This window comes from Apiospora phragmitis (genome assembly GCF_038363925.1).
Source record: "Apiospora phragmitis strain CBS 135458 chromosome Unknown utg000010l:1.0-9815664.0:9184709.0-9829525.0, whole genome shotgun sequence".
Lineage (NCBI taxonomy): Eukaryota > Fungi > Ascomycota > Sordariomycetes > Amphisphaeriales > Apiosporaceae > Apiospora > Apiospora phragmitis.
In genome coordinates this window covers 214,332-238,306 of record NW_027117410.1, presented here as the reverse complement: position 1 = coordinate 238,306, position 23,975 = coordinate 214,332, and the positions used below count along the sequence as shown (strand labels likewise).

At 50.5% G+C, this 23,975-nt stretch overlaps 9 protein-coding genes across 9 annotated transcripts; 3 read left to right on the top strand and 6 right to left on the bottom strand.

Annotated features, from left to right (window-relative positions):
* Positions 1–139: 139 nt before the first annotated feature.
* PG994_012653 (Ubiquitin-40S ribosomal protein S27a) lies at positions 140–660 on the bottom strand (the record flags this gene model as incomplete). Its single annotated transcript, XM_066864062.1, has 2 exons — positions 140–226; positions 286–660. The coding sequence occupies 2 exons, from the start codon at positions 658–660 to the stop codon at positions 140–142; spliced, it is 462 nt and encodes a 153-aa protein (XP_066710210.1).
* Positions 661–1,319: 659 nt separating this feature from the next.
* PG994_012652 (40S ribosomal protein eS26) lies at positions 1,320–1,993 on the top strand (the record flags this gene model as incomplete). The annotated part of the gene is made up of 3 exons (XM_066864061.1): positions 1,320–1,342; positions 1,474–1,704; positions 1,885–1,993. 3 exons carry the CDS (start codon positions 1,320–1,322, stop codon positions 1,991–1,993), a joined length of 363 nt encoding a protein of 120 aa, XP_066710209.1.
* A 3,652-nt stretch (positions 1,994–5,645) lies between these two features.
* On the bottom strand, positions 5,646–7,562 carry PG994_012651 (Ankyrin repeat domain-containing protein 50; the record flags this gene model as incomplete). The annotated part of the gene is made up of 4 exons (XM_066864060.1): positions 5,646–6,213; positions 6,264–6,839; positions 6,897–7,139; positions 7,240–7,562. 4 exons carry the CDS (start codon positions 7,560–7,562, stop codon positions 5,646–5,648), a joined length of 1,710 nt encoding a protein of 569 aa, XP_066710208.1.
* A 4,298-nt stretch (positions 7,563–11,860) lies between these two features.
* Positions 11,861–12,286, top strand: PG994_012650 (uncharacterized protein; the record flags this gene model as incomplete). Its single annotated transcript, XM_066864059.1, is given in 2 exon segments — positions 11,861–11,979; positions 11,998–12,286. 2 exon segments carry the CDS (start codon positions 11,861–11,863, stop codon positions 12,284–12,286), a joined length of 408 nt encoding a protein of 135 aa, XP_066710207.1.
* A 708-nt stretch (positions 12,287–12,994) lies between these two features.
* On the top strand, positions 12,995–15,777 carry PG994_012649 (purine and uridine phosphorylase; the record flags this gene model as incomplete). Its single annotated transcript, XM_066864058.1, has 5 exons — positions 12,995–13,369; positions 13,460–13,663; positions 14,077–14,476; positions 14,533–14,577; positions 14,684–15,777. The coding sequence occupies 5 exons, from the start codon at positions 12,995–12,997 to the stop codon at positions 15,775–15,777; spliced, it is 2,118 nt and encodes a 705-aa protein (XP_066710206.1).
* A 2,271-nt stretch (positions 15,778–18,048) lies between these two features.
* PG994_012648 (uncharacterized protein) lies at positions 18,049–19,632 on the bottom strand (the record flags this gene model as incomplete). Its single annotated transcript, XM_066864057.1, has 1 exon — positions 18,049–19,632. The coding sequence occupies one exon, from the start codon at positions 19,630–19,632 to the stop codon at positions 18,049–18,051; it is 1,584 nt and encodes a 527-aa protein (XP_066710205.1).
* Positions 19,633–20,120: 488 nt separating this feature from the next.
* PG994_012647 (oxidoreductase) lies at positions 20,121–21,804 on the bottom strand (the record flags this gene model as incomplete). The annotated part of the gene is made up of 3 exons (XM_066864056.1): positions 20,121–20,601; positions 20,656–21,641; positions 21,697–21,804. 3 exons carry the CDS (start codon positions 21,802–21,804, stop codon positions 20,121–20,123), a joined length of 1,575 nt encoding a protein of 524 aa, XP_066710204.1.
* Positions 21,805–22,742: 938 nt separating this feature from the next.
* Positions 22,743–23,048, bottom strand: PG994_012646 (uncharacterized protein; the record flags this gene model as incomplete). The annotated part of the gene is made up of 1 exon (XM_066864055.1): positions 22,743–23,048. The coding sequence occupies one exon, from the start codon at positions 23,046–23,048 to the stop codon at positions 22,743–22,745; it is 306 nt and encodes a 101-aa protein (XP_066710203.1).
* Positions 23,049–23,323: 275 nt separating this feature from the next.
* Positions 23,324–23,644, bottom strand: PG994_012645 (uncharacterized protein; the record flags this gene model as incomplete). The annotated part of the gene is made up of 1 exon (XM_066864054.1): positions 23,324–23,644. One exon carries the CDS (start codon positions 23,642–23,644, stop codon positions 23,324–23,326), a length of 321 nt encoding a protein of 106 aa, XP_066710202.1.
* Positions 23,645–23,975: the final 331 nt, after the last annotated feature.

The window sequence follows — 23,975 nt, the reverse complement described above, 5'->3', positions numbered from 1 at the left end:
GATTGATCGTGACCTTGAATTCAGAGTGGGAGCTATCTTTAGTGATTCCATGCCACATCAGATTCCTTCTATGGCCTTAATATCCTTCCGATCCGAACTCCCATTATCATGCGTGAATTTGTCCTTCCAAACTAGCCATTTAAGGCTTGTCGAAGACGTAGGTCAGGTGGCAACGACCGCAGTACTGGCGATCCTGCATGGCGGCCATGAAGATACCGGCACCGCACTGTTGATCGAGTCAGTAAATGGCTACAGGAGATGGGAACTTGGTTGAGAGGAGCTTACGGTCTCAGCAGGGCACTCGCGTCGGAGACGCTCGATCTTACCATCGCCGTCGACCTTGTAGTACTTGAGAACAGCCAACTTGGTCTTCTTGCGCTTGTGCTTGATCTTCTTGGGGGTAGTGTAGACCTTCTTCTTGCGCTTCTTGGCACCACCACGCAGGCGGAGCACCAAGTGAAGGGTGGACTCCTTCTGGATGTTGTAGTCCGAAAGAGTGCGGCCGTCCTCGAGCTGCTTGCCGGCGAAGATCAATCGCTGTTGATCCGGAGGGATGCCCTCCTTGTCCTGGATCTTGGACTTGACATTGTCGATAGTGTCGCTAGACTCCACCTCGAGGGTGATAGTCTTGCCCGTCAGGGTCTTGACGAAGATCTGCATGATGGCTGCCTGCAAATTCCAGATATGTTAGATTGCGTTGCTTGGTAGGTTTGCAGTGCGGATCGAAAAAATCCCCAAGGCCAAAAACTTCGATTTCTTCTGATCGGAGGAAGCATGCGAGGGGAGTTTGGGAATAATGATCGCAGAAGGCTCAAGAGCCTTGCGCGACCAGTGGGCGGGCAGATGGGCTTACGTACCTAGACAATATAATTGTCTTCCTAAGCAACTATACAGATGAAGTTGTTCACACGGAAAGGAAAGGGAAAAAAGTTCCAAGCTGAAAAGGTGGGATGGTTTTCCACAGACCCTCGGAATTCGTGGTGGGCGACGCACAGACCATAACAAACTGATTGGGCTTTGCTTGCCCCATCAAAAACATTGTTGCACCTTATCTGGATTTTTTGCTCCCACTATCAGTCACGTGCTAGGGTTTTCGAATTGGCCAACCCTCCACTGCTTGATGCGATCTTTTGCGCAGGAGAGACCTGGTTTTCGATTGGCCACAGTACCCCCAAGCCCAAGTTTCAGTGGAGTGCATTTTGGCAATCAGCACCACAACCGCAAGATCTTCCTCTGGTCCTTAAACTCACAGCAGGCCCCAACATCCTCCATCTTCCCTCTTCGTTTTTCCCAGTTACGAAGAATCGACAACCGCCAAAATGGTCAAGAAGAGAAAGAACAAGTATGCCTCACCGTACCCGCGCCGCGTCGTCTCTGTTGTCGCTCTCCCCTCGATGCGAGATCCGACCGACGCCGCCCACCTTGCACACAGCACCATGAGAGAATCACCCGACTGACATTTTTCTTCTACAGCGGTCGCAACAAGAAGGGCCGCGGCCACACCAAGCCCATCCGCTGCAGCAACTGCTCGCGATGCACTCCCAAGGACAAGGCCATCAAGCGCTTCACCATCCGCAACATGGTCGAGTCTGCCGCCATCCGTGATATCTCGGATGCCTCGGTCTTCGCCGAGTACACTGTCCCCAAGATGTACCTCAAGCTGCAGTACTGTGTCTCTTGCGCCATTCACGGCAAGATTGTCCGGTACGTTGATAAAGATCCCTCAGGAGAGGGGTGCCCGCAAGGGAACAACTGCGCTCTATTTGTTTCGGCAAATGCGTATGCAACTGAGATGAACCTTGGTTGCACTTGAATACGGAGCCCACCTCTCCTGGTAACTTGCCCCGGATGAAACCCCTCCATACTGATGTGCTCCCAATCTAGTGTCCGATCTCGCGTCGGCCGCCGCAACCGTGCTCCCCCGCCTCGCGTGCGATACAACAAGGATGGCAAGAAGGTCGTTCCCACCACCCAGACCGCTAAGGTCGCTTAAGCGCAGCGTCGCGTAAAGGGTGTTTGGCTGGATTTCGGTGTTATGAAAAAGGGAAACGGGTCACTACGGAATTGCTTTTGATATGACATGGTTTCTCACATTATGACCGAGATGAATTGAGTCGTTGCCACAAGGCAGAACAACATCAAACTACTTTCTTTTCTGTCAATATCCTCGTGCTGTGAATTGTCTGCCATACCAGGTACTGCCCTTTGGTTCTATGCGTGTCGCAGACTTTTCTGGCCGGTCAAGCCAGCGAATGGCGAAGCAGCGCGGAGTATCGACATCACCAACGCTCCAGAGTTTCGGCCCCTGTCCACCAAGTAATTGAACCTCGATGTCAACCGGTGGGAGAGGTGACATCATCCGCGTTCCATTAGGCCAGACAAGACGTACGCACCGAGTGCGTGGTGCCTGGTGAAATACGGGACTAGGGTCTACCTTTTCATTCCCCCATGGTGGGACATCGTGAGCAAGTGCTGACCTTTGTCGTATTCATGACCAGTGCCCGGGCTCCAAGACGCATCACCCAACTAACTGCACTCGTCAGTCCACCGCCAAAGCTTGCTCATGACTAATTGCTCTTCATGGCGAAACTGGGTTTGGAAGACTGCAAATTCTGTCCATTTGCTGAACAGGTCTAACGAACTGGCCAAGCATTATGCCTACCTACTACCTCTTAGTACTCTACAACCCACCCACGACAGCTTTACTCATGTCACAGCCCTATCTAGGTCATTCTACTAGGCATTCCAGGAGTGCCCGCGTATCTTTAACGATATATACTGGAATATACTTAACACGTCGCTCATGATTTGCCTCGGCGTGCGCCGACAAATCCTGACCAGAGCCGATTGGCCTGCCCTTTTGAAGATATTGCACGCTGTTTGCCCAGCATGATTGGTGTCGTGACGCATGGCTAAATGTGGCTTAGTGCTGATGCTGCCTCTGAACTGTCGATGCCACTCAGGGCCTGAACAAAATCTCTTTTGTAATCATAACTCGTGGACTCTTGGTCCTTCTTGTACCGGCCTTCTCTACTCTCCCCATGCGTTTGATCAATACGAAGACCGGAGAGTTGGAGGATTTCTTAGTCGAGGATGGACGTCGTTATGCCATCTTATCGCACCGATGGGGCAGCGAGGAAGTAACCTTGCAGGAATACCAGGCCGGCACCAAGAAGGCAGGACGCACTAAGATTGAGAAAACATGCCGCCTCGCTAAGGACCGCAGATTAGAGTACGCCTGGGTAGACACGTGCTGCATCGACAAGACCAGCAGCTCCGAGCTGTCCGAGTCGATCAACTCCATGTTCAAATGGTACCAACAAGCCGATGTCTGCTACGCATATCTGGACGATGTCGAGCCGGATCCGAAATCTGCCAGTTTTCCATCTGGCTTCGCCAACAGCAAGTGGTTTTCTCGGGGATGGACGCTGCAAGAGCTTTTGGCGCCTTGCCAGGTCGAATTCCTGGCGTCGGATTGGTCTCTCATCAGCACACGCAGTTTACTGGCACCACAGATATTTACGAGGACCAGGGTCGGCGAGCAGTACCTGAAATATGAATCAGCCACTGAGTTGAAGGAGAAGCTGCGTGAGACCCCTATCGCCCAGAATATGTGCTGGGCCGCACTGAGAGAGACCAAAAGGATTGAGGACACCGCGTACTGCTTTACTGGGGCTCTTTGATGTGAGCATCCCGTTGATCTACGGTGAAGGATCGAAAGCATTCATCCGACTTCAGGAAGAAATCATTCGACGCCGGTTCGATCCGACAATCTTGGTGTGGGATACGGTCGACCCTGAGCTCCTAGCGATCCATCGAACTCATCGTGAAGAAAAGCTCTACACTATTGAATTGGCTGTAGAAAAACGTTATGGAGCCTTGAGCTCGGCATGTTGGATGTTTCTTGGCCATGACCATCCTTGGTACCACCATACCTTTCACCAAGAGGGTGACAAACAGGGATCTCAAAGGTCCTTAGGAACTCAAGGGTGCATAGCACCTAAGCCAGCATATTTCTACAGCTGTCACAACATCACGTACCGCAAGTCCCCGTTCCATTACGCACCTGGGATCGCTGGATTGACAAGGGCGAACCACGCCAACTCATCTCTCTGCCTCTCAAACGATTTCCCCCCGGATATATGGGAGGATAAAGCAGCCCCTAATGCTTGTCGAGCTTCCGGCACGGGAAGAGCTCTGGACCGCCAAGAAAGCAGCCGAAGCAAGTCAAGGGAAGCCACTGTCCCGTTACTGCCGGCGGTCCGACAGCATGCTTTTGATGACATTGAATCGAGAGCTTATTGTGGACGAGCCTATATTTAGTGTGGGCCTAATCCGCCGCGACCATGGACCGAGGACGACCTTGACAATATTGCTGACTGACCTTGAGGCTATGACACGAAGTGTTACACGGCGTATACGGGATCGAACCGATTGTCTTCCATTTCTACTCGACCGTGTTCAACTGTTTACATTTCTACTCAACGTGGTTATATTGTTGACTTCCAGCGGGCGGACACGTCCTACATCAATCGTACAGGCCTTTCTTGCATCATGTGTGAAGCCGTTCATCGACAAGGAGAGACTACTGGACATAGCAGCCTGATTTAAATCTATTTCTTCCATACTTGCCATCGCATCGCCGGTCTATATAGCCGTCCCCGTGCTTTCCTTCTTTTGGCCACGGTCATCTGGTCTGCTAAGGAAGGCAGGATTTCCGATCAGTGGGTGCGTCGGCCTTTTTGTTCGTTGGTACTGGGGCTGGCACTCTCTTTTCTCGTGGATTCCCATTCACAAGAGAATACGATTCAGCCTCAAGGTCATCCGCATAATGATCTCCGATAGCATCGGCAAGACAGGCGCGATTTGGCTGGGCGTTTTTGAGACTCTGTACGCTTTCTAGCGCGAATGGGTTCCAAGGTATGTAGAATGACATACATCAAAAGTCCCTTGAACTCATCCCATATGTGACCAAGAGCAAACACATTTGTGTGCCTGTATAAGCCGCGGTAGTAGGGACGATCTTCTCTTGCATGATCGAGAGCAACAGGTGTTAAATAAAGTGCTATATGAAAGGAAGGAAAGAATACGTACAAAAGAGAGACATGCTATGGCTGCTCTCGTGCTATATAGATAAAAGGGATGGATGGGTCAGCACGTGACCCCTGATACGGTGCTCTACCCCTGTATTTCCTGCAACATCTTCCGAACTTGACGCATTGGGTGCTCATGTGGTTATTCATTCCGTATTGGAAGGAGACCGTGCTCAAAAAGTATAATCGTCGAGCGACTCTTATGGACCAGCAAGCACACAGCATTGCCATACGCCACAGTCTGCTGAACCGGCCGGGCCCGCCACATTGCCAACTGACACAACGACGCCGACGTCGACACCAACCCTCGGAGGGACGCCCCTGGATCTCGGACTTCCCTCGGCCTAGGGCGGAAAGGATGACCGGGGAGCCGTTTGACGAGTCATCTGGTCCTGGCCCGCTTTGGCGTCCTGGTTATATCGAATAAACGAGGCGCCCCCTCGACTTTCGGGGGTCCCTGAGATCTCGTCTGTGAATCCTTGCCAATGCGTAGTTGCCCCAGCACCATTGACGCTCCAGGAAGGTATCCAGGATACCTACCTAGGTATAAGATTAAATAAGAAATTCGTCGTGCATCGTTTCGTGGAAGTCCACCGAGTCCCGTCGCCTGTGGAACTCGGGATGAAAGTGTATCCTGGGTCCGATATCTTCACCGGCTCCAGCAACTTCGTGTAGCGGGAAAATTTCGGTCTTTTGAATGGCTTCCTCTTGCGAGAAGAAATTTGATATGTCCTCATCGGAGCACGGGATCGAAGGCTCGTTAGCCTTATCCTCATCGCTTGGGCTGAAAGACTCGGTCGAAGGCGTGGTACGAGGCAGGTTCCGTCGTATAATCTCCACCTCCGTAGCGACTATAAGCTTCCTAACATTACCATAGTAATGCCGTACGCCCCATGTGTTACCAAGAAATAGATTCGCCCTTCTCCTTATCTCCCTCTCTTCACTAATAACCATGGCTAGTGTGTTCATCCTCTCCTCTAAAGGTAGCTCTAATTCCCCAGTAGAAAGGAGATCCAGCTCGGCGTCGTAGGGCGGCTCCAGGTACCTTTCAATGAACCACGGCCGTAGATCGCGCCTCTCTTCGAAAGAAGTTTCGTCGGGGTGTACAAACGGAATACCACTATCACATGGTCCATCAAGTTCCCGACAGCGTGGTCAGAGTGTGGGAACGTATCGGGAATGATACCTTGAGCATCCAAAATATCATCCTGCATGTCCCGATCCCGGTGCCTCCGAAGGAGCTTTTCCACCGCCGCATGGCCCCTGCGCCTAGCCATCTTCATGGTATGGGTGTATTGCACTCTACCCTTTCCTTCTGTCTCTGCCCCTTCATTGAGAAGGAATTGGACCATATCAAGCCGCCCAGCCCCTGCTGCCACCTCGAGTGCCGTTCTGCCATGCCTAAGTGCTCTGGGCGCGTTGATTTGGGCTCCCTCTTTGATGAGATGTCGAGCAAGTGTGATCTTCCCTTGCATGGCAGCAAGTTGGAGTGCGCTGAGTCCCGAGTGGGGATGGGCGGGTGCTGTGACGTCTGCGCCTTTCTCAATAAGGTAATGAGCCATCTCATCAGAGGCTCGATGTGCCTGGATAGCCAACTGTAGAGCGGTTTTTGGACCTTCAATCCAATGTGGAGAATTGTAAGTAGTATCGTAGTAGAGGTTTCCCACATTTGCCCCATGGTCTGTAAGCAATTTAAGAATCTCAAGACAGCCTTCGTCGACCACAAATCTCACATAATGGGGACAGCTTTCCCATAAGCGAAGTTCAAGGCTGTGCTCTCTCCAGGTTTTCAATAGCTTTTACATAACGAGAGTGGGCTCCTGCCAGTGCATCGCAGCTATAAGTGCTGGTAAGTCCGATTTGTACCCTTTGGCAATAAGTTGATCGATGGCCTTTGGGTTGTCGCCTTTTATGGCCATGAATAAGGTACGTGCCTTCTTTGCGCATTTCCTTGAGTCACCAACAAAGTGCCACCAGCTCGGCCTTGAGCCCTCAGAGCCCACCCAGATCTGATCTTCCGATACGTTGCTTGAGAAGGGATAATTTCTGCAGGCCATATCACAGGGGCAGTTTCGATGTATATCATGGAGTTCTTCCCATGGATGAGGGTGGCGATCTGGATCATCAATCCTAATATCCGACTGACTTGGTCCTGGAACCACAGCAAGTGCTTGCGGCTGTCACATAACTGGTGTATATCAGCTTTTCGGGTTTGAACTCGATCAAAAGGTCCACAATTTGCCGATGTCCCAAGAAGATCGCATGATGAAGCGCTGCTGGAAATCGGCCAGCAACAGGCTCAAACTGTGAGCTGCCAGAGTTCAGTGATGTTGAATGAGTAAAGTTCGGATCGGCCCCCAGCTTGAGTAGACAGAAACATGTATCTGCTGACCCTCCCAAAACTGCAGCGATCAAAGGCGACATCCCTAGACCATTGGTACGATCCAAGTCCTTAGGGCCGTTGGTCATTTTCTCGAGGATGCTGGAATACCCGAGCCATGCGGCACTTATCAAGACATCGATAGGTACAGATCCTTCTCCTGTTTGTGCGGACCAGGGGGGGTCCAAGAGAAGCGGTCATCTGTTTGAAGGTTTGCAACACAATCTTCTCGTGTCCCTGAGGGATCGACGGCAAATCGTCAAGGAACCAGGCTTGATACGTCAATACTGCCAAAAGTTCTTTGGGGTTCAGAGTGATACTGACCAAGTGGGACTATACAAGCAGTATAGAGGGTATGCGAATCGAGGATCTCAATCCACCTCCTGAACCTAACCGTTCTCCCGCGCTCTTTCATACATTCCGAATCCTGCATTGAATAAAACTGAGGTGAGCTTGTCTTAGTACAGGTACTTGCACCATATTCAATACACCTGAGCGCAAGTGAAACATTTCCAGCTTCAAGTGATCGGACTAAAAGGCGATCCAAGAAATGTTGACGAAATCTGATCTTTGGTATGAGCAGCTCTACCAGTGAAGTCGTGAAATGATGATTTTTGAACTTTACGAGCTCCTCCCAAAACAAGTAACATCTTACACCCCAATCCAGGTCAATGATAGACCGAGGGGCCGTGGCGATGACAGCCTTTGCAAGTTCAATGTTTTACTTGTTGACTAAGACAATCAAGGCAGACATCATGTCGAAGGCAAGGACATGCTCCAGCTGTCCATTTTTGACCTCTTTGTTCTCTTGTATCAGGACTTCCAGGAGTTTGTGGGAGTAGGTTATACATGCTGCGAAGAAGAGCTTGTCAAGAATTGCCGCGATAGTAAGGTCCTTTGTAGCTACTCCGAAAAGGGCTCGGATGACCGACGGGTTGTCGAGCCTTAATACTTCAGTCAAGCGAGCAATACGCTTATAATTTTGCCACTCAATGAAGTTGTTTGATAAGTACCCTAACCACTTAACCGTCCTACCACATAAGCAGCTACCTAAACTTAACACCATACAATATCGTAACCCAAGTTTATTTTATTAATAACTATTTAAAAAAAAATCGTAAAATTATAACTTTATCGAATTTTAACTTTAATATAGATGGCAATATTAGAATCGCTTTTCGAATTTAAGCTAATAACTTAGATCGTTTTATCTTTACCCGATTTATCCTAGGGGTTATATTATTAACCTATTATTCTATCCTTAACTGCTATTATATCTTATATCGTAATAAAAGCCTAATTAAGGTCTTTAATTACTCGATAGGTTTTAAACTTACGTGTTTTATTTAACTCGGCTTATAAACGGTTTTTTTCTTATTTTAATCTAATTAATTAAGCGTTTAAAAAATCGAGCCCCTTTCTTAGTTTACGGAATAATAGCCTCCTATAAGTGCTATTAAACTAGATATCCCTATTCCGAGCTAAGGCTTCGATCTAACGTATATACCGGGAGCTGGTAGGTATAGGCGCTTCCTAGATAGGGGTCTACTGGTCGTTAAGTTGTTTAGGGCGTGAAGGGACCACTTTTTAGCCACGGCCTTGCTCGTATCTACGTAGCCGGGAGTTTAAGGGCTTAGAGATGTCCCGTGGGTAGATTCCGGTAGCTTATTACTTATTAATTATTACTTTAAACTTAAAAGCTAACTTTCGAGCTTTATATTACGCTTAAATAAAGTTAGCCTTATTTATATTTATATTAAATATTAATTAATAACGGAGAGTTAAATAATTTTAAATTTTCTGCTTTAATATAAAAAACGGACCTAAATTTAAAAGTTATAATACGTAAAAAATATATATTAAGAGATATAATAATTAAACTTTATTAGTTATATATTTAATTATAAAACAGTTTTATATATAATTACCGTAGCCGTTTAAAATAAATAACCGCTATTGCTCCGGGTTTTCCGGTTTTATCTATAATAAGTAAATATTTTATAATTATATTATTACTAGCTCGTTATTAATTTATTCTTTAAATAAATAAATAAATAATTAATCCTTAATATTTATCCGTAAATCGTAAAACTTATTACCGCGGTTTAAAAATTATTATTATTATATATTTATACTTTTAAAAATAATTAAAAAGGGTAAAATAATATTATTTATACTTATAAACTTTACAGCGGTTATTTACTCGTAATAGGCGGTATTTTAAATAAAAATCTTAATTAATTCGGCCGGGTTAATTATATAATAATTATTACTTAAACTTATAATATTATTAATCTTATTTATATTATAAATAAATCGAGGGGAATATTTTTAATAAAATTCTAGTTTAAAATTAAAAAAAAAGCTAAATATTTTCTTCGAATATATAATAAAGGCGCCGGAAGTTTATCGTTATAACTAATATAATCTTAAGTTTAAAATAACGGGTAATAAATCTCTTTACTTAATAAATTCTAAAAGGCAGGACGGGCTGGTCCGTTTTAAATAGCCGGGCGATAAACAGCCGAAACACGTTATACTTAGGGGTAAGGCTTAACTACGCCTATCGGATAGCCTAGGTCTTAAGATATTCCTCCTGGGTAGAAGAGAGGGTCCTGGCGGACTCCTTGGACTCGGCCCGAGTCGGTCTGCCCCTAATTCTATCCCGCAAAGTGGCTCGGGGTACCTTAAGTCTCTTGAGACTGCACGTTCCGATTCGCCAGCTTGTACGGCCAAAATGGTACGCTAAATGGCGGATTCGGGGGTTAGGATAGGTATGGCTAAAAAGCACGAGAAGTAACGATTTTAGCAGTATCCTCTAATTATTAATAAGCGGGTTAGATGCAGACTTATATGCGAAAAAGGGGTCAAGGGGCTTCGCTTATCGGTAGTTAATTTAGGTGGCTGCTTACGTGGTAGGACGGCTAAGTGGTTAAGGTACTTAGTTGGAAAAGTACGACTTTGAGCATATCCATATCCAACTCACCCCGGGTTCTGACCAGAGACTTGGCTCTAGCCATATTTTCACCCTCTCGTGATTCTGGCATGATGCAACTGAAGCTTACGGCGAGCTTTTCAATGGCCGTTGACCCGCATTCTAGCTGACCAGAACTGAAGCGGAGCATAAGTGTCGAGTCTGATGATGCTATGAAATGCTGCGAGCTTTCTCCGAATAGGGAGTACCTGATAGAGTCAAGTAATGGCGTATTCCGAATGAAGCTGATCCATGAAAGTTCATGATGAGCCTCCGTCCATAGCTTCCACTCGTATATCTGGTTGTGCTGTAAGGTAAGGAGCTTGGTCAGGTCTATTGACGGAAGTACTGGCGAATGGTCCGACACATCCAGACTAGTATAAGGATCGGGTATGAAAGGACCTGGTTCAAATGAATCAAGTAATGAGCCGCATTGAACACATCTAGATGAATGTTTCGGGTTGGGCATGCTTACCGCGGTTGTATCTGCCCCCGACCATGGTGGGAGGATGGTCGAGCCTGTGCTCCAGCCGTTTCATTCTTCTTCCGACAGGTCCTGACCTGCGAATGCATAGTCGGGCGTGCTGTCCACCTCTTTCCTCCGCTTTCGCTTCCTCACAGCGACCAACCATTCCTGCTCCGGGCGTGTGAGTTTCTTGCGTAGGTCCCACCGCACGAGCCATGCCAAAAAGGCCTGGATTGAAGTGAAACGGACTAATACGGTGCTTGGCACCGTACACTATCCTTTACGATCTATAGATTCTCTTACCGGTTTTCCTTGTACCTTCGCTTCGAGGTGTTGCTATTTTGAGTGGCCCAATCACGCTCAACTTCGAACCAGCCGCCCTGATGAATATACACCCAGTCTTTTCATGGCTCGCACTCATGACTTGGCACCCGATTCACTGGCAGGGCTATGCGAAGATCAGTCAGAGACTATGAAACAGGCCTTCTCTGCCCTGTTCTGTGTTTTTCCATTTCGCTCCCAGCCAATGGCCCTGTTTTGCACCACACGCAACATACAGGATTCAGCACACAGCCTGCAGCCATGACGTTCTTACTCGTCCGTATTGGAAAAATGGTAGTCGCCCGCCGGCTGTTGAGGCATGGCTGCCTTTCTGGCTGAAACAAAACCATCGGGGCTGGAATAACCCTCACTGTCGCTGGCATTCCCCTCCCTTAAAGCGAGGTATGAGGCCACAGCAACGTCCTGGTCGCTGTTATGACCGAAAACGCTACCCAAAATTTCCGCAAGTAGCGTCATTGATTATATGAATCCTCTGCTCGAGCTAGAACCTGCCGCTATTGATAATCTTGCTAACGTACGAACTAGGACAATTGTTGATGGCTGGACGACACGTCGAGATGGTTATAGGCCGACAGACCGTTAGATATTAGGGAGATGGAAATGGAATGAAACGACAGTTGGCTAACGAGGCCTACATAGTCGGCTGGATCTGTGCGATTTCTACCGAGTACGTCGCTACTCGCGTTTTCTTCGACGATGAATACGAGAGTCTCGAGCATAGCGCGTAGCACGACAATAACAGCTACACGCTTGGGAGGATGGGAAAACATAACGTGGTTATTGCTGTCTTGCCCGATGGCGAATACGGCACGGCCTCGGCCGCTACCGTCGCGCGTGACATGCTGCATAGCTTTCCTAATGTGCGTATTGGCTTGATGGTCGGGGTTGGCGGCGGTGCACTAAGTGCGAAGAACGATATACGACTTGGCGATATTATCGTTAGAGCCCCTCGGGATGGTCGTGGGGGTGTGTTCTACTACGATTTGGCAAGACAATCCAGGACTAGACGTTCTACGAAGCAGGCTTCCTAGCGTAGCTACCGACTGTGTTACGTAATTATAGCTATTAGTGGGATTAAGGCGCATTATGAGAGCGATGGCCATTAGATCTAAGAAGCCATTAATACTGCCTTATAGATGAAGCCGAGACTACGGAAGAAATACGGTTAGCCCGATGTGAGCACCGACCGTCTCTATCGTACTGGTGTTACCTATCCCGTTAACAATGACGCAAGCTGTACGATATGGTGCAGTGCCGACACTTCTGCATTAGCTTTGCGACGGCCGCGGGACGAGGACGACGACAACCCCGCGGTATACTACGGCTTGATCGCCTCTGCCAACCAGCTGATGAAGGATGCTGTGGTACGTGACAAGCTTGCGCGCGAGAAGGACGTTCTGTGCTTCGAGATGGAGGCGGCCGGACTGATGAATCACTTTCCTTGTCTCATGAGCCGGGGGATCTGCGATTACGCAGACACGCACAAGAACAAGGAATGGCAAGGCTATGCGGCGATGACGGCGGCGGCGTACGCGAAGGACATTCTTAAGCGCATTATACCGAATAAAGTAAAGGCTGAGCAACGCCTAAGTGAACTTCTTACGCATGGTTAGTGGAATCCCTTAGCATAGCATACTGCCTATGTCATCGCTTTCCAGTGTTCACGAGGGTGACTAGATGTATTGATTTACTACGTTAATTATTTCACGTACTGATGTTCCTGTTAAGCATCTGCAGTTATGGATCATGTTGCTCGTACTCGTTTTATTTTAGACAGTGAGGCGGACCTTAAGATTCTCAATTGGCTCACCGCTCTTGATTACGGGCCGCAGCATTCCGACTACCTCAGGAGGCGACAATCTGGTACAGGGCAATGGCTCCTGGATTCCGAGGAGTACCGAACGTGGCTTGGTACCACACAGCAGACCTTGTTCTGCCCAGGCATGCCCGGAGCAGGCAAGACGATTCTCACCTCGACCGTGATCAACGACCTTGAGCAAAGGTTCTGGGACGACAGGACATCGGCTATTACCTACGTGTACTGTATCTTCAAGCGGAAGGACGAGCAGAAGATCGAATACTTGATTACAAGTCTCTTGAAACAGATTGCTCAAGTTAAACCCTCTTTACCCGTCGCTATCAAGCAGCTCCACGATCGACATGCCCCGAAGCGAACGAGGCCTACGCTGGAAGAAATGTCTTAGGCACTTCGCTCCATCGTATCCGAGCACTCGAGGGTATTTATTATGGTCGACGCCGTGGATGAGTGCCAAACGTCGGAGGATTACCGGGCCCGTTTCCTTTCTACGCTGTTCGATCTGCAGGCCCAAAGCAAGATTAATCTCTTTGCGATATCGAGGGTGATTCCCGATATCAACAAGAAGTTCGAAGGCAGCCCTTATCTCGAAGTACGTGCGAACGACCTCGATATCCGCAAATACCTAGAGGGGCATATTGCACGGCTTAGAGCAGTTATAACCGAGAAACCCGACTTAAAAGATATAATTATTAAAAGTATTACGGGCTCTATAGATGGAATATAAGTACTAAGGCTTATAATAGAGAACTCGCTAACTCTAATAGGTTTCTATTAGCTTAGCTTTATCTTGAGTCACTCCAGGGGAAAGACACGACACGGGCCATCCGGAAAGCTCTAAGCGGAATGGTTCCAGGAGCTCAGAATGACACTGTTTGTACCACTGCGTATACAAACGCTATAGAATGCATTGAAGACCAACTAGCAGACTGGGCACGACGTGCTAAGCAAGTCTTAGGATGGAGTACCTATGCTAAGCGATAGCTGCATAAAGTTGAACTGCAGCATGCGCTAGCAGTCGAACAGGACGAGTCGGCGCTTGACCAAGAGAACTGCCCCCGAATCGAGCATCTGGTCTCTGTGTGTGCTGGGCTGGTGACAGTGGACGAGCAGAGCGGAATCGTCCGGCTGGTGCACTACGCGGCCCAAGAGTACCTTGAGTCGACAAAGGCGCGGTGGTTTCCGGAGATGGAGCAAATTATTACAACAGTTTGCACTACATACCTATCGTTTGATAGCTTCGCCACTGGTCATTGCGAGACGGATAAAGAGTTCGAAAAGCGACTCGCGGAGCATCGCTTATATGATTACGCCGCTTGGAACTGGGGGCTTCACGCCCGTACCGTTAATATAGACAAGAAAGTACTGTCATTCTTGTCGAAACCAGCACAGGTTGATGCAGCAAGTCAGGCATTACTAGCGAGTGAACTAACTCATAAGGGTTACGGATACAGCCGACAGGTACAGCGGAGAACGGCATTACACTTGGCATCATTTTTGGATCTCGTACGGGTGGTGGATGCAATAGGAGATGACAATAGTGTTGGCATGAAAGACAGTAGCGGGCAAACACCTCTACACATAGCCTCTGTTAAAGGCTATTTTGGGGTAGCTAAGCTATTGATAGAGAAGGATGCGGATATTACGGCAGTATATAACGACGGAGAGACACCGTTGTATATGGCCCTTTCTACAGGCCATCTCGAGGTAGCCAAGCTGCTAATAGAGAACGGTATCGATGTTAACGCCGCAGCTAACAACGGATCGACGCCGCTGCACTGGACATCTTCAGAAGGCTATGAAGGGGTGGCTAAGCTATTAATACAAAAGGGCGCCGACGTCAAGGCCGTAAACATCTATGGAGAGACACCGCTGCATTTGGCCTCTACTCAAGAGGTGGCCAGTTTACTAATAGAAAAAGGTGGTGATGTCAAAGCTGCAGCTGAGAACGGAGCGACGCCGCTACACTGGGCCTCTTTAGACGGCTCCAAAGCGGTGGCTAAGCTATTAATACAAAAGGGTGCTGATGTAATGGCCGCAGACGATGATAGAGTGACACCGCTACACTGGTCATCTTGTCAAGGCCATCTCGAGGTGGCCAGGCTTCTAATGAAGGAGGGCGCCGATGTCAAGGCCGCAAACATCGATGGAGAAGCACCGCTGCACTGGTCATCTCGTCAAGGCAATCTCGAGGTGGCCAGGCTCCTAATTGAGAAAGGCGCAGATATCAACGCTGCAAACTACAATAGGCAAACGTCGCTATACTTAGCCCTTTCTAAAGCCCATAAAGAGGTGGCTAAGATGCTAATTGAGAAGGGCGCTGATGTCACGGCGGTAGCTAACGATGGACGCACGCCACTGCACTGGACCTCTTTTCGAGGGTATCAAGGGATAGCTAAGCTGCTGATAGAAAAGGGTGCCGATACCAAGGCCGCAGCTAAAGACGGACGGACGCCACTACATTCGGCCTCTGATAGAGGCCATCTCGAGGTGGCTAGGCTATTGATAGAAGAGGAGGAGACCAAATCCATACCACTGAGGACGTCAAGACCGCTACGGGGGGACAGAAGAAGTGGCCGGCAAATACCCATTGGTCCCAGCGGCGTTGCCAGCAGCAATCCCTTCTCCTCTCCGATACGCCCAACCACAACCCCAAGTTCCTATTCTATACCACAACCGCTAGCCTCTATTGCTACGCCACAATAGTCACTTGCACCTTTCCTTGACGAATCGGATGCAGACAACTTTCTGAGCCATCAACTTACCTCCCCTTCAAACAGCTCTTCCCGAAAGAGACAGAGGTCGGCCTCCCTCGGACTTTTTACGCCCAGCGGAACGAAGAGAACCCGGGCGAAAAGGGAGTAAATCATTTTATTACGATTAGTGTCACAGGCGGTACAGGCGGGATAGGATAAGTGTCTGTCAAGAAGCTCGTATTTGGGCAGACAGGCCAGGCAGGGGCGACGGATATGACTAGGACGTAGCTCGAGGAGCTACAATACAATATAAGGCGACAATACAGGTATATATACCCATCTGAGGATCCTTCGAGGCCAACCTGGATAGCCATCCTCCATAGGCTATACAGCGCATTCCAGCGCACTTTCAGCTCATTCGTGCTTAATGCGGCCATTAGCGCACGCTATCTGCCTCAGCGGTTCAGCGCCGTGACACCTGGAGTTAATCTTCAACGAAGCAGGCCTTTATAAGCTTGTAAACTCGATCATTGGACCTCCTTGCTGCCCGCTACGCCCTGTCACGAGCGGCGGTCACTAAACAGGATAGGCAGGGTAACGATATGTTTATTACTATAGTCTGGTTAGGGTACGATGTAACGATGCCTATCAGGGGTCCAATAGAAACCTGGTAGTACGTACTGGGTTTATGTTGGCAATACGAGAGAGTATCTGGACGATGACAGAATCACACTATCAAGTAGAGCAATAGAGTAACGTAGTCTTGAACAAGTGCTTGAATCGCAACCGAAGTATCACAATAGGTCGTCAAGGCGTGTGCCTCATCAATGGGTGAAGATTGATGCTTAGGTTGATCACTGAGGTAGCGAGAGTATCTAGGAAACTATCTAAAGGAATGTCTGTCTTATATCTACTTCGCTCCCTCACTGATATTTTCTGGATCTGCTGGATCTATCCCAGATCCCCAGATCCATCACGTGACTTCGTGGCTGGTGGCTGGAGTCCCTTGGACCCTTCGGCGGGGTATTGTACTTCCATAGCCGCTGCGCCTTGTCCTTGGCCGCATAAGTAGGTCAGGTCGTAACATACGAGTAACAGATGACGAAGATGTAGCTCGAAGAGCTATAAGTCAGGATTAGGCAGGTGTCGCTAACAGAAAAGGCCCAGTCAGGGGCCTGTGCGTCGACTCTAGAGGCCAGATTGACCTGCAGGGGCCACTAGCGTATCTTAGTATTCAGCGCCGTGACACGCCCCTTGAAATACCACTGAGTGGGCAGCAGAGGACCTGGGCGACAGGGGCTCCGCGGGCCGGGGCCTACCGTACTCCAGGGAGTTCTAGAGTCAGAGACCTTGGACGTAGTCCTGTATCCTTACTTTAAACTTTTCAATCTGCACTGCGTATATTTCTTTTGCCTTTATACTTAATGTAACAAACCGTTGCCGGTTCAATGGGAAGGCGCTACGAAAAGGGCTGGTCCTCGGAACTGTAGCGGCGGTGATAAGTGAACCAATGACACTTCATCTATGGAGCAAGCGTGCAAAAGTACGCCCTATGCAGACTAGTTTAACTGTCCATGCCGATAGCGTAATCTCTTTTAAGACTACCTAGTGATCGTAACGAGACTTGGCTTGCCAAATGAGCTGGATGGCGAAGACCTTTTACAGACTGTGCGACATACGAGCAAGACGAGTCCGAACTGGATGCTGATTCTGGACAATGCAGACAACCTATCGCTATTCGGCGTGCGGCCGACAGCATAGCAAACTCCAGTTATCCTCCATAAAGTGCAACCGGTAAAGTGCTCCGGACGACCCCCTCTCCTAGTTACTTTTTATAACATAGTAACAATTAGAAGTCTTCTGCTACCGATATTTTTACAATCACCGTTGACTTGCTCTTCGGCGCATCACGATTTAAGAGACTGGACTGACTAAATACCCCGGCACCAATTCTGCCAATACGGCGTCAGCTGGGTCAGTCGATCGTCATTCCGGCCTGACCAGTCACACCTGATCTGATTAGCCGCATCTGTTTCGACTCTTTTACAAATATTACTCTACAGTCCTTTTCTTGGATGACTTCTTGGCATTTGGCCGTAGCCGATGTATGAACGCAGAATCGCTATATATACTCCCAGCTAGACTGAATTTTGGTGGGGCTTAGCTGTGTATATAGGTGCTCTCTTATTATCCATTGATGGAAAGGTCCTTAAACTTCGCACACTCCCCTGCCCGTTTTCCCGAGAAGACGCAATCTGCCAAGGCAAGGCCTGAGATGTAATTATTTGAACAAATTCCCACCGCGTTCTTTTCCGGCTGCGTATAAGCCAGGGATTGTTCTACCGTCCTTGTTAAGCACCAGGCCAGAGGTTTCCTCAACTTTGAGGCCTCCTAGTGGGAGTCCCGGAGTCATCAACATACCACTTTTCCTGATCGAAATGTCGATACCATAAAATGGCCCATGGGCTATCACAGACCTATAGTTCAGCTTCCCCACGGGATCCGGGTTGTCGCTGGTTATCGCATCGTTGTAGGCTCTTACAGTTGCCACTATCCTACTTGGATCGACACGGAGCTTTTGTGCCAAACCCTCGAGCGAGCCAGCACGCTGGTAAGCCCAGTACAGCAGGTAATAGATAAAAGCCCGCCATGGCCACTGCGTCTGCTCTTGGACCTGGCTTTTGGCCTTTTCCCATTGCCTCGAGTCCAGGATGAGATAGCCGTGGCCATTTGCCTGCTCGATCATGGCATCGCTGAGAGAGGCGCCGTAGAGGTCCTCGGCGGCGATGCGACAACCCTCGGGCGAGACCACGATACCTTCGGTGAGGGCCTCAGGCGGGTACATCAGCCTCCACACTGACAAGCGATCCATGTGCGAGACCGCGCCGCCCGCAGACTGGCCCAGCCTGATGCCGCTCCCATCGTCTCCACCTGTTCCTAGGGGGTTCACCCGGTCAGACATAGGAACCGACTCCATCATCTCTTTGTTCATGCCGAAGCCGCCCGCTGCTAGGACAACGGCGGGGGCAGTCAGCGTTCTCGGCCGGGCATTGCGGGCCCACAGGGCTTTCGCGCGTCTGTCATACCAGTTGGCGAGGAACGAGACCGAGATTTGGTGGTAGTAAGTGCTGTTGACGGTCAGCGCTTTGTGCCTGGCGAAGTCGCTCGTGCCTTTCTCTATGGCACGATAACGGACGCCCTGCACGGCACCAGTGCCGCTCTCGAGCAGCAACTCCTCGGCCCTGCTGGCAAACTCGAAGCGGACCCCCATCCGCACAGCCGAGTCGTATAGGGCCTCCCAGAGCACGTTGCCCGTCATGTTCATCCCGCCAGCGCCTTCGCCCACGACGCGGTGCCCGCGCGGAGCGGGATCTGCGACCGCGGCATACGGGTGCGCCTTCTCGTTGCCAGAGAAGTAGAGGGCGTACTGATCGGTTGGGTAGCTCGTGCGGAAGGGGCACAGGTCGCCGGCAAAGGCGACGCCGTGGCGCTGCAGCCAGTCCATGCGCGCGACGCTCTCGTCGCAGAAGCGGCGCAGCGTGGCCTCGCTGACAGGGGGCTCATGGGCCGGGCCGGCGCCGACCTCATGCTGCAGGTAGCGGAACATGTTGTGGGGCGTGTCGTGCCAGTAGCCGGCCGCTTGCTGCTGCCGCGTCCCGCCGCCCGCGTAGAGCACGCCGCCCGAGATGGCCGTCGAGCCGCCGCCGTGCGCGCTGTCGAGCACCACGATCGCGGCGCCGCGCTCGGCGGCAGCGAGAGCGGCGCAGACCCCGGCTAGGCCGCCGCCGACTACGATAACGTCCGGCTCTGGGACCAGAAGAGGGGCTGATGATGCCCCGTGGCTGTGCCCTTCCGTCTGAGGCATGGCGAGGAGGCGAAGTGGAGAAGGGCAAACGAATTGTTGCTGTCGTAACTGATTGACCAGGAATGATGTGTAGGATCAGGGTGGCCAAGCGCGGGAGCAGCAAGAGTTTTAGTATTGGTCGGAGCCGATTGCTGCTCCGCAGAATGACACACTAGGATGGACACAGGGTTGCATCGGCCTTTTGCGGAAATGATTCGACATGGATGGGACCGGATGAGACCGGACCGGCAAAAAGTCGGCCAGACAACGTTTGGAGAACAATAATTGTGCCCCTTGTCGAAGCGTGTGGTGAAGTTATAGACAACGAGAATGCCACGATCCAATGCACTTGAATCTCGAGTCAGAGCTTTCATCTGGTCGAGGCATATTAAATAGTCTATATTGTCTATAAGTACTGAAAATCGCTAGCGTTGTCCAAGTCCAACATTCAGCATATCGATTTGTCCATCGTGATCGGAAACCAATTTCCCCCAACCCTCACCGTCTAATCAACACAGCTTGAAACCTCCCGGCATCAAATTTTGGAACACTGACGTGGAGTCGTAATTCTTCGCCGTGGCTCGGAGGAAGTCCAAGTTCCTAGACCCGTAGCTTTGGAGGACCTTTTGCGAGCTCTTCGCATGGTTCATCTCAATGAAACCAAAGGATGCTCCTCGCTTCGCAGCCGCAGCGTCGATTTGTGCCAACAGATTCTCGCTCAACTTGTCCATGGCGGGGTAGTCAGCAGCGTTACTAAACGTCAGGGAGAGCAGAGTGACGACAACGCCCTCAGGGGGGATGTCGAGTCCCATCATGTTGCCTCCTTTGGCTGCGGATGCGGCAGCGAAGGCTTGCGGCAGGGGCTCCAAAGACAGCGAGAAAGAGACGCCATCGATGTTGGACACTGAGGCAATGGTAGCATTGAAGATGTTGTATACGTCTTTCAGCACGTCGACATTGTTCTTGTACGACGTGGAGAAGGTGATTTGCCTACAGACTGGTTAGAACGAGTTGGCAAAGCAGCCCGCGCCCGCCACTACTTACTGAAAACCACTCGGGCTCCGGGCATTCTGTGCCTCTGACATGGCGGGTATGTTGGTGACAGTCGCCGTGTCGACGACCATACCCGAAACGTTATAGAAGCCAGAGAAAGCAGCCGGCTTCGCGGCGGGCTTGGCGTAGATGAACTGGTTGTCGATGATGTTGCCGTCGGTAGGGCTCCAGTGGTAGCTCATCATGACAGCAGTGTCCGGGTCGTAGCTGGGGTTGGCCGCAAAGTCGTAGAAGGCCTGGGCCAGACCGGCGATCGAGTCGGAGCTCCAGACGACGTCGCCTCCCCAGATATCGCCAAGCGGGATCGTGTCGTAGACGATGTTCGTGATAACGCCGAAGTTGCTACCGCCGCCCGGGAGGGCGCGCCACAGGTCGCTGTTCGTACTTTTATTCGCCTGCACGATGGTGCCATTGGCCAGGACGACCTGGTATTCAGCCACAGAGTCGGCCGCGAAACCAGTCTTTGGGTACAAGTATCCGACGCCGCCTGAGGGTATGGACTTAGTCTCGTTCTTTGCGACGGGAGGGGGGATTGATCGGGCGCAGGTATGCTTACCACCCATGGTCGAGCCGGCTGCGCCAATGCCAGAAGCTCGTGCTCCACCGACGTAGAGTCCTCGTTCATACAAGGCCGAGAATACGTTTCCTAGGCGTTGACCAGCTCCCACCGACACAGTGGAGCCGTCGGCGCTGACGCTGGTAGAGTTGAGAGCCTGGAGATCAATGGTGACACCGTTCTGGATGTTGGCCCAGCCCGTCCCGGCGGAATGGCCACCGCCTCGAACAGCGAATTGACAGGAGTTGGCGACGAGATGCTGGATAGCCGACGAGACGTCCTCGGCCGTCTGGGGTCGGAGGATACATGACGGTACCAATTCCTGTTCGCCTCTAGCCCAGTAGGACTCAATAGAGGACTTGTAGGCGGCGCCGGCAGGTAGAGCGACTGTTGACGACAGCGCCTCCGGAAGACTCAGGCACTGTTCATTCTGGTCAGGACAATTGCCAACGAGGGAAAAATGGGGTGCAACGTACGCACGTCTGGACGTTACCGGTAGCTGGAGCGCACAGAGCCTGGCTAATGAAGCCGAGGTAGCTAAGACCGACAACTGCACGGGATCGCGACGTGTTTGAGGACGGCATTTTCCAGTAGGGAAGAAAAATCTTGAGACGTGTTCAGAACTGGATAGATGCGTGCCTGGAGTAGACCATTTCAGTTCAGTGTGACCGTGATACCCGGTTACTTATAAGCCGCGCCTAAGACACTTTAGGGTTCTCAGCAGGTGGTAAAGGAGCTTCAGGTGGACCTGTCAAGAATGCGTGCTACCGGGATCAGGTCTCAACGCATGATTCTGTCAACGCGCTCGGATATTATCGCTGCATATGGCTTGTAAACGGGTGGTGATGTAGCAGCACCTGAAGGAAGTAGGTAGGTAGGTAGGCGCACGGTCCAGACATGCCGGGCAATATTATGCCGAACGGTTCAGTTTGGAGGCTTAGACCGGGGTAGTGTTGATAAGAAAGTGAGTGGTAGATTGGCCGCAAGGTAGCTAAGGTGTAGTAATACCAATAGCTCGGCAAGACCTGACTCGTGCAATACCCAATTTCCGCCGTAAGGTCCAATCCTCAAATGACTGGTTTGGAACTGTCCCCGATCTGGCATTGTTCTACCGCAGCCTGCTGCTTTGGGTGAAGGAGCCTGCACGAATCGATGAAAGGTGTGCCTCCAACTTCGCCTTCAGGCTCAGCCCTGGCCTTCTCGGCCGAGCTGAAAGCTGCATGCATCGCCGGATTTGGTCTATCGTCGGGTCGTAAGGCGGCCCTGGCTATTCATTTGGACAATAGACAGCACGGAGCAGATTAAATTGTAACATGTAGATTACAATGTTTCGACCGCTTACTACATATAGAGAAAAAAAAGAAGAAAAAACCACATCCGGCCCCGAGGTGGGTCATCTGGACTCGCTGTGCGCAAGACATGTCCTACGTCTTACGCCTGCCCCTTTGCATCGGTGTGAGCCTTGAGTTCCTTCAAGCCTTGGGTGTAGCTCATCGCAGCATCCTAGCAGTGGCAGGAGAAGTTAGCCGGGCCATCGGCACCTAGAGGAGAGGCGGAAATGTAGACTTACTAAGACGGATTGAGGGGCAAATTGCGCCAGGACTTTTATGGCGCCCGAGTTGGGTCCCTTCCAGATCAGGCCAGCCGTCCCGTTGCCGACAATATCCTCGACAAGAGTGGGGGCGAACTTGTCGGCGGGTATGCCCTTGGGCTTCAACTCGCCACTTGCCCAGCCGGCGATCTGCTTCTCGATGGGCAAGTACAGAGATGTCGGGGGCAGCTGGAACTTGTCGTTGTGGTGGAAGTGGCTATCTACTGTGCCTACCATGATCGGCGGCGACGGAGACGCCAAAAGGGGAGAGCTCGAGGCGCAGAGTCTCGGAAAGATTCGTCAGAGCGGCCTTGGACGAGGAGTATGCACCTGTGCCATACGTTTCGTGGTGAGCCCAGCGGTGCGGAGTGGAGGATGAGCATCCGCAAATCACTTACCTATCCACGGCGTGTTCACTACGGCGCCGCAGGTACTGATGTTGACCACACGACCTCGACGAGCGATCAGGAGCTTAGAGAAGGCCTGGATGGCACACAGGGGCCCCCAGAGGTTCACGTCGTAGAGCTGCTTTGCGCGCTCAATGTCGACGTCGAGGAGGGCATCGCATAGCCGCCGCCGGCATTGTTGACGAGCACATCGAGCTCGCGGCCATTTTTGGTGAAGAACTCAACGGCCGCGTCGATGGACGAAGGCGCGCAGACATCGAGCTGAAGAACAGTCACGTTGGACAGCGTGGTCAGGCTTTCGGGGACCTTGCTCGTGTCCCGAGCTGTGGCGTAGACGTGATGGTTGCGGGCAGCCAGGGCGCTAGCAACGGCAGCTCCGATGCCTCCAGAGGAACAACCCGTGACCAAGATGGATTTGGAAGACATAGCTGGCACGTACTTTGGTAGTGGTGCTTGATTCTCGCTCTGCTAGACCGGCTCTGCTGCTTTTGAAGTAGCCACTGTGGAGGTGTGAGCCATGTACTTAAAGAATCCAGTCCTGGGCCGATCCGGGGTTGAGGCGCTCCGAGCGCTTAATTGTGGGTGGCTGGAGCACAATTAACCGCCCCACCCTATTAGATTATATAGTATAGAGTATAGACTAATTTTAATTAAAACTATAGTAGTAGTAATCGTGCTATACTATACTTTAATAAAGTCTCGTTAAAGCTTATTAATTAATTAAATATTATAATTTAATTTATTAATAATTTTTTAA